Here is a 13826-nt window from a genome sequence, read left to right as displayed (position 1 = left end):
GTAGTATGGTAAAGGGTTTTCCACTTAACCAAGAATAGTCCCTGAAGCATCTCCATGTAAGCTTAAATTTTGGTGTGGAAGCTCTAGGGGCTCCCTTCGTTCTACTGGAAAACTCTGAGCATCTAAGACCAAGCGAAGTCCAAAACATAGAAATAAAACAACAGAGATTAAGCAGAGATTAACACCAAGATTAATGCTGGACCCAAAAATCAACACTTCCCTGAGAGGGAAAGCCAATAATATATAAAAAGAGAGCAGCCCCATTCCCTTCTAGCATTGATATTACCTAGTTGGGTAATAAAACATCTGCAAGAAAATTATCAAGCTCAAGGAGCAGCAAGGGCCCCACAGGAAAAAAAGAAAGCTCAAATATAAATTATTTTAGGAGGTGAAGCTGAGAATCAATTGCTTGTATCAAAGAAAGTGTGTTCTGTTGCTGGTGGAATATAGATTAAAAAAAAGGAACATGATTTAGCCTCTTGGGATTAGGTCATTAAAATGAAGACAACTAGTTGGCCATATAAGGTGCTTGGAAACAAACAAAAAATATTGTTTGTCCTGAAAAAAACCCACACTAGGTGACTTGTGGGCCACATTTTATGGAGGATCGGGTGTATTTTTCATAGCAAATCATAAATAGAGCAACTATGAAGAATGACTTCTGGGCAATGGATGGCAAAGCTGCCATGGGATCATGTAAACTTGAAGTAAAATTTTAAATCTTGTTTTTAATTGTGAGCATCTAAAGCTAACTGCCTATTGCTGTATTGTTACTTACTTAATTGCAACTCTCCCCTGGCCAAAACATCAGGTTGTTATTTCCACTCCTCACTTTTTACTCCTGATTTGCTTCAATGATGTCTTACTCGAAATAAATTTGAGACTAGTTATTTTATTTAGTATAATTAATAAAAGTGAAAGACATATAAATGGTTTTCCTCCTTGATGTAAGCTACTATTTAAATCTGTTAAAAATACCCACACATTAGAAACTAAAATCCAGGAAGAGGCTATAAGATAAGTATCTCTTTAGAAGAGTTGCCTTTTCGTGGGAATTGAAGTTGGAATGGATGCATATGTTAAGTTTCAACAGCAGAGGGCAGTCTTTCCCTAATGTAGTCCCAAGTGCCTTAGTGCTTAGCCCAATGGTTTTATTCTTTAATATTATATTAGAATATGCAGACGTTATTTTTTTTCTTTTCTTTGAAGTCATGATTTTTGGGGGTGGGTGCTGTTTCGTGTAGAATAAATAGACTGGATTAATTTTTTTTGAAATGCTTTTTTACCCCTTTCCTCTGTGACATTTACTTAAATATGCATGCTGTTTGACGAAGGAGCAGGTGGTGTAGCCATATTTGTTGAAGGAGACTTTCATATATTTGTCTCATTAGTGGGAAGTTGATTTCAGGATGACGTCCTTGAGGAAAACAAAAAATGCAGCCAGAGCCCTTTAAAGTCATGCATTTAAAAGGAATCTAATCCTCTGTGCAGCTGTTCATATAATTTTTGAATTAGTTTCTGAAATGTAAATTTAAGCAGATAGTTTGTAAGGAGGGGTGTTGTTGTCCTCGCAGGATCTTCAAGTGCCAGAGTCTTTTTTCCGAATAGTGTGGAAGCAAGTTATCAAAATGGGCTGAATTTTGGAGTCAGGAAATCCAAATTGATTTTCTTCGACAATCATGGAATGAACACTTAATATAGAACGATAGTCTACAATCCACATCATTTTTCATATGATCCCATCCTATTGATCCAGATGTTCCCCCCCCTTAACGTCAACTTGTGAAGTAGACCAGTGGTCCCCAACCTTTTTGGCACAAGGGACTGGTTTTGTGGAAGACAATTTTTCCATGGACTGGGGGAGGGGAGGAGGAGCGTGCAACCTAGATCCCGCGCATGGACAGTTCACAGTAGTCTTTACACTCCTATGAGAATCTAATGCCTGATGATCTGAGGTAGCGCTGAGGTGGAGATGCTAACGTTGGGGAGCAGCTACAAATACAGATGAAGCTGCGCTCGCCCGCTGCTCAACTCCAGCTGTGTGGCCCAGTTCCTAACAGTCCGTGGCCCAAAGGTTGGGAACCCTGATGTATTGAATACATTCGAATACCTTTTCTTAGTCCAATGAAGTAAGGATGCACTAGGTGGTTCTTTGGATCAAGTTCCGGCAAACTGGTGTCCTCCAGATAACCGGAACCACAACATTCCATGTGCTTCACCCTGCTTGGCCAATGGCAAGGAGTTCTGGGAGTAGTTGCTTTACTACTGGATGTTGGAATGATAGGATTGTTGTGTTCCCCATTGAGGCTCCAGGCACCTCAATGGGCAAGTGTTTCTGAGTCTGGAAGCCTATGAAAGCTCTAGAACAGGGGTCTCCAACCTTGGCAACTTTAAGACTTGTGGACTTCAACTCCCAGAATTCCTCAGCCAACTTTGAGGAATTCTGGGAGTTGAAGTCAGTGGTGGAATTCAAATTTTTAAACTATCGGTTCTGTAGACGTGGCTTGGTGGGCATGGTGTGGCTTGGTGGGCGTGGTTTGGTGGGCGTGACAGGGGAAGCATACTGCAAAATCCCCATTCCCTCCCCACTCCTGGGGGAAGGATATTTCAAAATTTCCATTCCCACTCCACTCTGGCACCAGCCAAAGGTGGTATTTGCCGGTTCTCCGAACTGCTCAAAATTTCTGCTACTGGTTCTCCAGAACCTGTCAGAACCTGCTGAATAGCACCCTGATTGAAGTCCACAAGTCTTAAAGTTGCTAAGGTTGGAGACCCCTGCTCTAGAAGAAGGAAAGCTGGGACTGGGCAGAACCCAAGGGGGAAAGATTCAAAATTCAAACCACTACAAATCTGTCCCAGTCGCCTACCTTGCCCCCAAGCACTTTATGCCTATGATTGATTTTGCTAATTAGTTGCCTTGTTACACAGTGCTTGTGATATGTTTTTTTATTGTGTAAATTGCTGGAGCTGTTTATCTGGAATGCAGTTTGTATTGAGTACTCACATCTATCTCTGTGGACCCCAGAGAAAAGAGAGGACTTTGTTTAAAATTTGCATTTGATGAACTGATTGTTACTCAGTTGGGTCTTCCAAAATTGAATGATTTATAAATTAACAGTTCCTAATCAGCAGAAGGGTCCCAGGTTTAAATAGAGGGGATTTTCACAAGCAAAATGCTTACAAAGCAACAATCCCACCAAACGTGTTAAAAAAAAATTCTTTTGGTTCCTTTTTTTAATGGTTGGCTTAAATTGATCATTTTCATAAATTACTTAACTCACATCGGTGTAAAATTGGCTACTACCATAGAAGCAACAAAGTGTGAGGTTTCTCTGTATCTTTGCTATGATATAATGGTAATATATACAGGTAGTTCTTGATTTATGACTACGATCGAACCCAAAATTTCTGTTGTTAAGTGAGACATTTGTTAAGTGGGTTTTGCCTCATTTTATGACCTTTGATAAGTTGATAAGTTAGTAACATGGTTGTTACGTGAATCTGGCTTCCCCACTGATTTTGCTTGTCAAGACTTTACAAAAGATCATCACATGACTTTGGGAAACAGCAACAGTCATAAGTATGAACCAGTTGCCAAGCATCTGAATTTTGACCACATGATCATGAGGATGCTACAAAGGTCATAAATGTGAAAAATGGTCAAACGTCACTTTTTTCAGTGCTGTTGTAACTTTGAACGGTCACTAAATGAACTGTTGTAGGTCAAGGGCTATCCGTAATGGACCCTGCTTGCGTCCATTATATAGTCGATTGGACTGGGGCATTACATGTACCAAAGGCCTGGCCTCCTGGCTTTATTATTAACAGCGTGATGTCTTGTACAGTATATACTCAAAGACATTTTAATATTTTTTAGTATTTTCATGGTAAAAAATTTATTGTTTTAAAATGTTGATAAGATTTTAATTGTAATATATGTTTTTGAATTGTGAGCTACCCAGAGTCCTTTGCTGAGATGGGTTACAATCATCTGGATTTTTGCAACCCAGATCTGATAGTTCAAGTTTATAGAAAGTGGAGCAGGTACTTCCGCTGTTCCCTGAATATGGGGAAAAAAATGGAGCGGTGCAGAGCATGTCATCAGTACCAGTACCAGTACCAGTAAACCTATCTATGTTTATTCAGAAAAAGTGTCTTAATGGAATTTACTCTCTAATAATTGTGGTCTGTACCAGTGGTGGGTTTCAAAATTTTTTTGCTACCGGTTCTGTGGGTGTGGCTTGGTGGGCATGACTTGGTGGGCGTGGCAGGGGAAGGATACTGTAAAATCTCCATTCCCTCCCCAATCCAGGGGAAGGTTACTGCAAAATCCCCATTTCCTCCCGATCAGCTGGGACTTGGGAGGCAGAGAATAGATGGGGGCGGGGCCTTGGAGGCGCAGCAGACTAAAGTGCTATTAAGTAGCACCAGCTTCTTGCAATTACTGCAAGTTCAAATCTCACCAGGCTCAAGGTTGACTCAGCCTTCCATCCTTTTGGGGTAGGTAAAATGAGGACCCGGTTTGTGGGGGCAATAAGCTGATACTGTATAAAATAGAACACCGCTTAGGGGGGACCAAAAAGCCCTACTAAACAGGTATATACAAAAGTATGAAAACTATTGCTTAACGCATTGTAAACCGCCCTGAGTTTCTGGAAAAGGGTGGCATATAAATCGAACCAATAAATAAATAAATAAATTTTTACTACCGGTTCTCTGAACTACTCAAAATTTCCACTACCGGTTCTCCAGAACTGGTCAGAACCTGCTGAAACCCATCTCTGGTCTGCACTACATTCTAAAGTTTCAGATTGAGAAATAAACATGTGTGTTTTGTTCTCTCTACTGTTTTGATCCTCTTACAGCCCAAGCCGCCCAACAAAGGAAAGTTGGAAAATATTACAACAAAACTTTTTCCACAAGCAGATAAGGTATTTATACATATTGTATAGCTAGCTAATCACTTTAAACCATGCAAATCATTAGCATTACTGTTCTACTATGATGCACATTAACATTGCTAATCTACTCACTACGTTCCTATTCTTGACTGTCCTCAATCAAGTCAACAAGGTTCTTCCCATATTCTACCCTAACAACAATCTTGTAATGCAGCCTAGGATGGTTGTTGGTCACCCAGCAGTATGCTTACTAGCGTCTTCCTGGTGAAAGATGCCCTTACCTAATGAAAAACAATAGTAATGACTGTGATAAGATATCTACCCCGCAAGCAAACATTTGTACTTGAGAGAAAATTCAAAGTGGTTCCAGTGTTTTCTTCCTTTGCTAAGTGAGAAAGTGCATTCACTCCACCTATAAAAAAGAAATTTCAAGCTCTGAATTGTACTTGTAGTCTTGTATGTGTACTAATTCTACTGTATTTATCGGCAGCCCCATTTGTTATACCTAAAATGTGTTGTGCAGCCATTTTAATGAGTGCAAAACTCTTATTTACACATATATACATTTTTTCAATTGTATTAGCCTTGCGTATTTGAAGTTATAGTCTTCATTCAGACATACTGAATTTCTCTGTTATTAAAATATGAATTAAGCTGCAAGTTTGGACATTGGACTACTCATTGTACAATTAGCAATTGCCTGTGATTGTAACTTGGTCAAAACCTGATCAGTGTAAATTTTTGTGAAGAGAGCTACCTACTTTATAAAATCAGTCTCATAAGATCTTTTACATCTAGATTCAACACATTAAATATTAAAATAATTATGCCCTCCCCTTTTTTTTAACCCACTAAGTTATGCAGTTCCTTTGCAAAACTTTGGAAAAGAGTTTACCAAGCAGAAATCCTGGCTATCTTTTCAGATCAGCTGTAAACCATTGTGGCATCAAAACCTGCCTTCGTTCCATCTGCGGCGAGATCAGGACAGTCATGTTCCAGAGCAGTTCATGATAAAGAATGAGCTGACACCTGGTAAGAATAAACCTGGATGTTTGGAATGGAGGTGAAGTTGTAGAAAACCCAAAATTATTCATAAAATATCACTCATGGTTTCTTCTCTCTGTGAGGGAAACTAGAAATCGTGTTGAGCATTGAGGATTTTCCTTTCTTCTCTTTGTTTTTCTTCCATAGAGGAGAGAGTTACCATGTCTGGGCTGCAGACATCTGGGTGACCACCAGATGGGACAAAAGAGATGATGAATCTTTGCTGCCATCTAATGGCCATCTTATTTTTGCAGCCCAAATATGGTGGCCCTTCTCTTGCAACATTTCATGGATGAAGACTGAATGGGCTGGCTGGGCTTTCAAGAAACTGTGGCGATGAGGCTGAATAGTTTGTGTAGGAAGAATTGGACGAGGCACAACAAATGACTGAGCTCTCAGGCAAGCTTGTATGCCTTTCTTCTTTTCTCTTAGAAAGGCCAGTGAAAATTTGATCATTTAATTAAAGTAATTTAATTTACCATAATTTTCAGACTATAAGACACACCGGTGTATAAGACGCACCAAGATTTCAAAGAGGTAAGCAAGAAAAAAAAAACATTTTTGCCCTCTCCAGCCCATAGGAGCACACTGCAGGCCTCCCAAAGCCTCTGCATGCCCAGTTTTTGTGAAAAACAGGCCCGTTTTTTGCAAAAACAGGATAGGCGGGGCTTCGGGAAGCCAAAAATGGCTGTATATGAGATGCACCAATATTTCCACCATCTTTTAGGGGGAAAAAAGTGCGTCTTATACTCCGAAAAGTACAGTACTTACCAGGACAACTAATGTTGACAAGACCTGACAGTGAAAATCGAAAAAACTCACATCTGTGTGCATGAGTGGTAGTAGTAATACGTGTTGTGGTGAATAAAACAGAGGAAGTTGTCTCTGGGTGAGAGAAACAAAATAGGGAGGAGAAGGAGAATCTGTAAAGTACTTTTTCCCATCTTTGGAAACTTTAAAATGGGTGGACCCCAACTCCCAGAATTTCGAAGTCCTCCTATTTTAAAGTTGCTAAGGTTGGGAACACTGGCTGAATAAGCTTGCTGAAGACACATTTAACATTCTTATTAACTGGAGGTATAGTTGGTTGTTTTAAAAAAGCCCTTCTCATTTGTACTCTTTTCTAACCCTGATTTCCTGCTTGAGTGATCGTCTCTTTCACATCACAGAGTTGTATTTCTGTCCCAGGGAGATTACGACCTCTTCTATGATACTGCTGGGAAGGGCTGTAGAAGATATAAGGGGGAAAAAAAAACAGTGGTGAAATCCAATTTTTTTTTTACTACCGGTTCTATGGGTGTGGCTTGGTGGGCGTATGGCTTAGTGGGCGTGGCTTGGTGGGCTTGACAGGGGAAGGATACTGCAAAATCCCCATTCCCTCCCCACTCCTGGGGAAAGGATATTGCAAAATCTCCATTTCCACCCCGCTCTGGGGCCAGCCAGAGGTGGTATTTGCCAGTTCTCCGAACTACCATATTTTTCAGAGTATAAGACGCACCTTTTTCCCCCAAAAAAGAGGGTGAAAATCTGTGTGTGTCTTATACTCCGAATGTAACCCCGCCCAGCTTCTCAAACGGAGGTTTCAGAGGCTGAAAAAAGCATCAGAAACGAAGCTTCAGAAAAGAAGCCCCCAAACAGAGCTTCAGAGGCTTTTTTTCTGAAGCTCTGTTTTGGAGACTTTCAGAGATAGGAAAAAAAGCAAAAAAACGCAAGGCACGGAGCTCACAACCAAGGAACCTGTTGCTAAAATTCACCTCTGGGAACAGCTGATTAGGGGTATTCCGGGAGGCTGATCCACCTGTCAATCAGCTTTTTTCTTATTTTCCTCCCAAAAGACTAAGGTGCGTCTTATACTCAGGTGCGTCTTATACTCCGAAAAATATGGTACTCAAAATTTCCGCTACTGGTTCTCCGAACTGCTCAAAATTTCTGCTGGATTTCACCCCTGGAAAAAACCCATTCAGACTCCGATATAAATGCTTGAAGCCAAGTCTCTAGGATCTGAAAGGAGAGCCTTCACTTTGAGATCCTTACCTCATTATTTATTTGCTTGTTTACTTATTTATTTAAATAATGTAAACAGTTGCCCAATTTGGACAATGTGACAGTTTACAAGAAGGCAAATCAAAATAAAAGAACAATCAATGATAGGCAATCTGGCTCACATTCATATCCTCCCTTGATTGGATTTTTGCTCATCCTGAGCCCGGTTCCAGGGGGAATAGCCAAGTTTTTAAAGTCTTTCTAAAGGCCAGAAGGTTTTGGGCTAATCAAATACATGTGGGTAGGTTGGATGTTTCTGTATCTCTCTGTGTGTATATGCGATTCTAAAGGGCAGATGTTGCTGCTACAGGAAAGGCATGTCGTCTGGATCCCATCAGACATCACTGTTAATGAAGGACTTATCCTATGAGTGGGATGGGTAACTGTCCTTAAGGATAGGCAGTTTGTCAAATAACAGTTTAGAGGCTGTCACAATTTGTGCACAGTTGGAAGCTGTCAGCAGAACTGGACTCTGTCTCCTCCAAGGCTCTATTTTCACTGATCTTACCTCTGTCCTCCTCCTTTCCTGGTTCTTTGTTATTCTGGCTGCTCCTTACGCCTCCATCTTCTGACTACAAAAAGATGAAGTCCCTCTTCCTTTCGAATCTGATGGCTCCTTTATCTCTGCTGCCAGCAACATTGTTCCTTCCTCTGATGGAGGAATGAATTTGGTTTGTCTTTAGAGGCCAGGATTTAGGATAACACATGAGTGGAGATCCCTGGTAGGCAGCTAAGGTTTTCAGAGCTCTTGTTGTTTGTGCGTTTAAGGAAATGGTACATCTGCACCTTGATCTTGTTGATGCAGTTGACAAAACAGTAGTTCAGAAAGACACTGAACTACTCTAACTTCCAATTCCAAAGATGATGGAATTGGTTGCAGAATTTGATAGATATATTGCATGTTTGAGCTTCTGCCGACCAGCCTCCATAACATCTCTCATTTTTTCTCCATAAGGAGAATATTTGTCTCAGAGACCCAAGAAGCGCAAGGTAGAAGAGATTCCTGAGACCGATCATGGGGCTGGACCATCAACGAGACCTGGCGTTAAAAAAGATCGGGAAAATTTCAGAAGCGCTCTCGTTAACATCATCATGTAAGTTCTTTTGCAATATAGGTTTACAAAGCTGCTTCCGTCCTCATTGGGATACATGCTTATTTTTAAAGCTTCAGTAACATTTTCTTGCTTTCTGAAAGAAGTCTGAATCAAGATCAGTTTGCAGACGGATGGCTGAAGGTGGATGGTAATAGATTGTCGTGTTTGTTTTGTAGGCAACCAGACTACCTTCCAGAATCCTCGTCATTAGAGGAAGTAAAACCTGGCACATCAGAGGCCACAGCTGCAATAGAAAAAGATATTTTGGTAAATCAGGTCATGATTTCTTGACTAAAAGGGAAGAGAGGGTTGGAACGAACATCATGATTAAACAAAGAGGCAGAATGGAAAGCCAGGTTCCCTGTTCTCATGTACCTGATACCTGTTTGCATAACTGACATTCCCAAATGTTTTCAGTCTTTGGGTTTCAAATCTGCAAAATTTCAGCCAGATGTAATGTGGATTTCCAATGGAACTCACGTTTATATGCCACTGCTGTGCTTTTCTAATTTTGCAGAAATATTACTATTACATTCGCCACGGAATAGATACAGAACATGTGGCCCCAATGGATGACTCCTGGCTGGAAAATGTCTTAGCTCTAGTACCCAAACATCTGAAGGTACTCAGTGAAAGTATCTACACACTCTCAGATGAAATGAGAGAGGACTATCTTCTTAGTGTAAAGAAAGCAATAGGTACGGAAATCATAACTTCTTTGTTATAAACTGAATCAGAAATGCAGGCATGGTATGATATGTTTTTTTTTTACCCAGTTACTTTCATACAATATTCTGGAGATCTCTATATTTCCTCAGCAGCATAAATTAAAATGTAATGGACCAACATCCCAGGAAAACTTTTCACTTCTGATTCCCACCAGTTTCAAACTATTATTTACCATAATAGCAAAGCGTTGGAGGATTAGGATACTCATTTCTTGGAAAATATCAATTTCCCAGAATGTATACCCAGGATCTTTTTTTACATAAGTTTTCTTTAGCATCTTACAGAATTCCTCTTCCATGTAATGGCTTTGGAAATGGATTCCTTCCTCAAGTTTGGAAGTTTGAAAAAAAAAATAACAATATTAGCCTATAGAATGATAACTGAGTAGAGTTATGCATGCCTTTTAAATGAGTATTATTGTTGGTAAAAATCTTGGAAGTAAACATATACTCAGTTAAAATGCATAAACAAATGGAGGTTTTCTTTGGAAAAACTTTCTCAGCTTAAACTTTATTTCTTTGTTGGCAATCCTTACCACTTATTAGGGCAACCTGAGACTTATTTCTAAGTAAACATTAATAGATTGCAGTGTTAGTATTTTTTTTAACTAATGGATTTCATTTCATTTCATTTCATTTTGCTACTTCAGCCCTTTTCATAGATACTGTAGTTCTGCAAAACATTCTGAAATCGACTGTCTTTTTGTCGCATGTTTTCAGTTTTTCCTATATAACACCTTTGAAGTCTTTAAAAATAATTGGTTCAATTCCTTTGGCTGTTTTTATGCTCTGCTGAGCTCATTTGTGTTCTGGTCTGTTTCTTTTAAAACCTTCTTTTAGTTGACTTTGTTTTAAGAGATCCCAGGGAAAAGGAGGAAGCCAAGAAGCAAGTTCTTCCACCTCATCGTCAAGAGTAAGAAAATGCTATTTCAACATCTTAGTCTGCAAAGCATTGTATCACAGGCAAAATACTTGAAGCAGTTGTGTAAGAACACATTCTTCTGCATAACTAGAATAGGCCTTTTAAAATCCCTCCTTCTTTGAGGGAGATGGTTGGTTCAGAAATGTGAAAAATAAATATATATATACACACACACACACACACACACAAAATAAAAACAGGTTATTGTTCCCTTGATTCACAGCTGCCTAATCTACTTATCAGGAGATCACCAAGGTCTCAAGTAGAATCTTTTTCCGTCAACCTACTTCAGATTGTTTAATCAGAGGTGTGAGGTTGAATCTGGGGTCGTTTACATGCATAACATGTTCTGGAATATCCTCGGTCAGCGGGTAGAAATACGATGAAAAACTCGATTTCTGAACAATTTAAGGAAGACTGTTGAATCAAAAGATGGTATTGTTGATTGGAAAGAAATATGACAGATTATATTAGACCAAATATTTGTCCAATAGCAATAACAACACTGTAATCTGTTCTAATCAACATCAGTTCAAAATAGTAAACTTGAAACAGTAGCGAGCCTAGTGCTTAACTATTGTTATCACCAAAGGCTTAAAGTCCCCATTTAATTACACTTCCATCCAAGTTTAGAAAAAAACTGGCCTTCTCTGAAGTCTCACCCACTTGTTAAATTCAGAGAAACTGTAAACTTTGACATTGTAAAGGAGAACACAAGACAATGCCAGTAGGGCAATGTAATTTTCTCCTCTAAGGAATCTTAGACTGTGCTGCAGTGATCAAGTAAGAATTCCTGTTCTAATTCCAGACTGAGTAAAACTTTAGTGATTCATACGTCTAGATGCCAATTAACCTTTGATTCATGTACTTGTAAACAACATGTTCATAAGGCAAAAGTGTATAGTTCAGATAAGAAGCAAGCAGCTTTCTCCCAGCACTCAGAATGCTATATGCTTAATTATGTTTTCAGAATCTATTAAAAAAATCCTTCCTTCCTTCCTTCCTTCCTTCCTTCCTTCCTTCCTTCCTTCCTTCCCTCCCTCCCTCCCTCCCTCCCTCCCTGCCTGCCTGCCTGCTGTTCCCCCCCCCCCCAAAATGGCAAAAATACCACCCCTTTAGTTAATTTTGTGTTGAATAAGGATTGTTGCTGCAAAATGAAGCAAAATAGAGATACCGTGTTGGTTGAAATTGAAATCAGGGCATTTTAAGTCAAGTATACCCTTAACTTTTAACTGTATGTTACCCAGAGTCTCTCTATGAATGAGATGGGTACTACCTAAATCTGACAAATAAATATAATAAAAAATATAATATAAATATAATAAAATAAATATGTATACAATAAGAGAACAAAATCATAAATCTTTGTGAATTCTACTTTGCTTCAATTAACAGCAACATAATCCCCCCCCCCAAAAACCATAAACTGATGTGTGTAATAATACATGAAAAGGCGGCCCATTATCTTCTCTCCTTGGTTTTTCATAAACATTCAGGCATGTGGAACTCGTTTGTTGCATGTCTTTATGAGACATAATCCAGCAATCCAAGATTGGGTAGCCAGAATATATAGGGGCATTATCAACAGGATTTTCCACCAGTGCTTCTCGCCCAGCATTTCTCTGTGCTGGGATGAAGGCTTAGGTTTTCTGGTACGAAGTTGGGCCTAGATATTTTCCTTACTATTTCCCTTATTATCAACCGGATTCCCCACTAACTATTTTTAAAAGATGATTTTAAGAAAACCAATACACTGGTGGGCTGCAAAGCAATCATTTATTTGCTAGATCACACAATGTCCTACAGTGATGGTGGAAACTATTTTGGGAATCTAAATTGTTTTCTGGTCAATTGATGGTTTTTGACTAGCCTGCCCATTCTGGCAAATATTTCCTAGGAAGGTAGGTTATGAGGCAGCCATTTTGGGAGTGTATTAACAGTTGTCTTCAAGATACCAATATTCCTCTGTTCCAAGAGTTTGTTCACCCTAATTTGGATTATAGAGAAAACCCAATATAAAGACCTCTAACTGGATTCAAACCAGATCCATGGAAACAGCATGGCTCTTTGATGTTAGATAATTATGAAATAAATAGGAGATGGGGAATGGGTTGTAACTTATTGTAATCCTAAATTTATTTTAAAGTTATATATTGGATTGCTGGTTGAATTTTGTTTGAAGTCGTTAGTAGTTAAGTTTATTTTGTATTAATGGCTAAGTATGATGATCTGTTGAGAAGTTTCCTACAGAGTCATGATGGAAAAGCAGCATATGAAGAAATGAAAGTAATCACTGAGTATACTATAAGCGGAGAGAAAATTTAAAAGCTCAGTTGAGTTCTACAGGAAACCTTTACATGGTTGAGTAGCTTTCTTCAATCTGGCACTTTTCAGATATCTGAAGTCTCTGGATGGTCATTGCTGAAAAACCTAGGGTGAAAACTGCCCAACTTCATGGCTTCACATATAGGAAAGCTGTTGTACAGTCTGCAACATGCTTCTGATTAACATATTTCCATGCCTTGCTTTGTGTAACCATTATACCAAGTGTGATCCAAGAGGGACTTTGACTTAAAAAAGGAATTTCAACAACCTCTCTTCCTTATATTTGTTATATATATAGCACGTTCAATTTCTAACAAGGTAATGGATTGGCTTTACTTGCAATTTAAATCACCAGTATAGAATAGATCTGTTGGCACTGCAATTGTCTTCTAGGATTATAGTACTGATTTTTATTTTGTTTCCTTTTTTCTTTAGAATGGAAGTAGTGCCAAAACCTTGGAATAAGTCCTACATTGCAGCTCGCAATTACATAAAAGAAAATTTGTATGCAATGAATCCCACAATGATGGCTGTTCTAGATCTCTGGCAAACAACTTTTAAGTAAGCAATATTTTCAGTGCATGAGTCAGCCGTACTCAGGCAGGGCACTTCAGAGGTATGGAGCTTGGCTACCAGAATTCTGGCAGTTAAAGTGTAGCTATGTGGCAGATAACCAAATGAGAAGAAGCTGGTATATGTGTCATGGTTCATCAGTGAAAGTGAGGAATATATACATACTGTGCATGCAATTTATCCTTTGTGTAGCTCC

The 13826-nt window shown here is 39.1% G+C and overlaps 1 protein-coding gene across 1 annotated transcript in view; it reads left to right on the top strand.

Moving 5' to 3' along the window:
* DNAH7 (dynein axonemal heavy chain 7) overlaps window positions 1–13826 on the top strand; it is a 155482-nt gene that overhangs the window by 871 nt on the left and 140785 nt on the right. Inside the window, exons 2-8 of the mRNA XM_060688081.2 lie at window positions 4866–4931; window positions 5825–5933; window positions 8944–9082; window positions 9259–9349; window positions 9600–9780; window positions 10651–10723; window positions 13493–13618. Coding sequence (XP_060544064.2) covers window positions 4866–4931; window positions 5825–5933; window positions 8944–9082; window positions 9259–9349; window positions 9600–9780; window positions 10651–10723; window positions 13493–13618 — 785 coding nt within the window. The remainder of the gene's footprint in view (window positions 1–4865; window positions 4932–5824; window positions 5934–8943; window positions 9083–9258; window positions 9350–9599; window positions 9781–10650; window positions 10724–13492; window positions 13619–13826) is intronic.

The sequence above is a fragment of the Pantherophis guttatus genome, chromosome 1 (genome assembly GCF_059756535.1).
Source record: "Pantherophis guttatus breed Tessera chromosome 1, ASM5975653v1, whole genome shotgun sequence".
In the NCBI taxonomy this organism is placed as follows: Eukaryota; Metazoa; Chordata; class Lepidosauria; order Squamata; family Colubridae; genus Pantherophis; species Pantherophis guttatus.
This window is presented reverse-complemented; position numbering and strand designations above follow the sequence as displayed.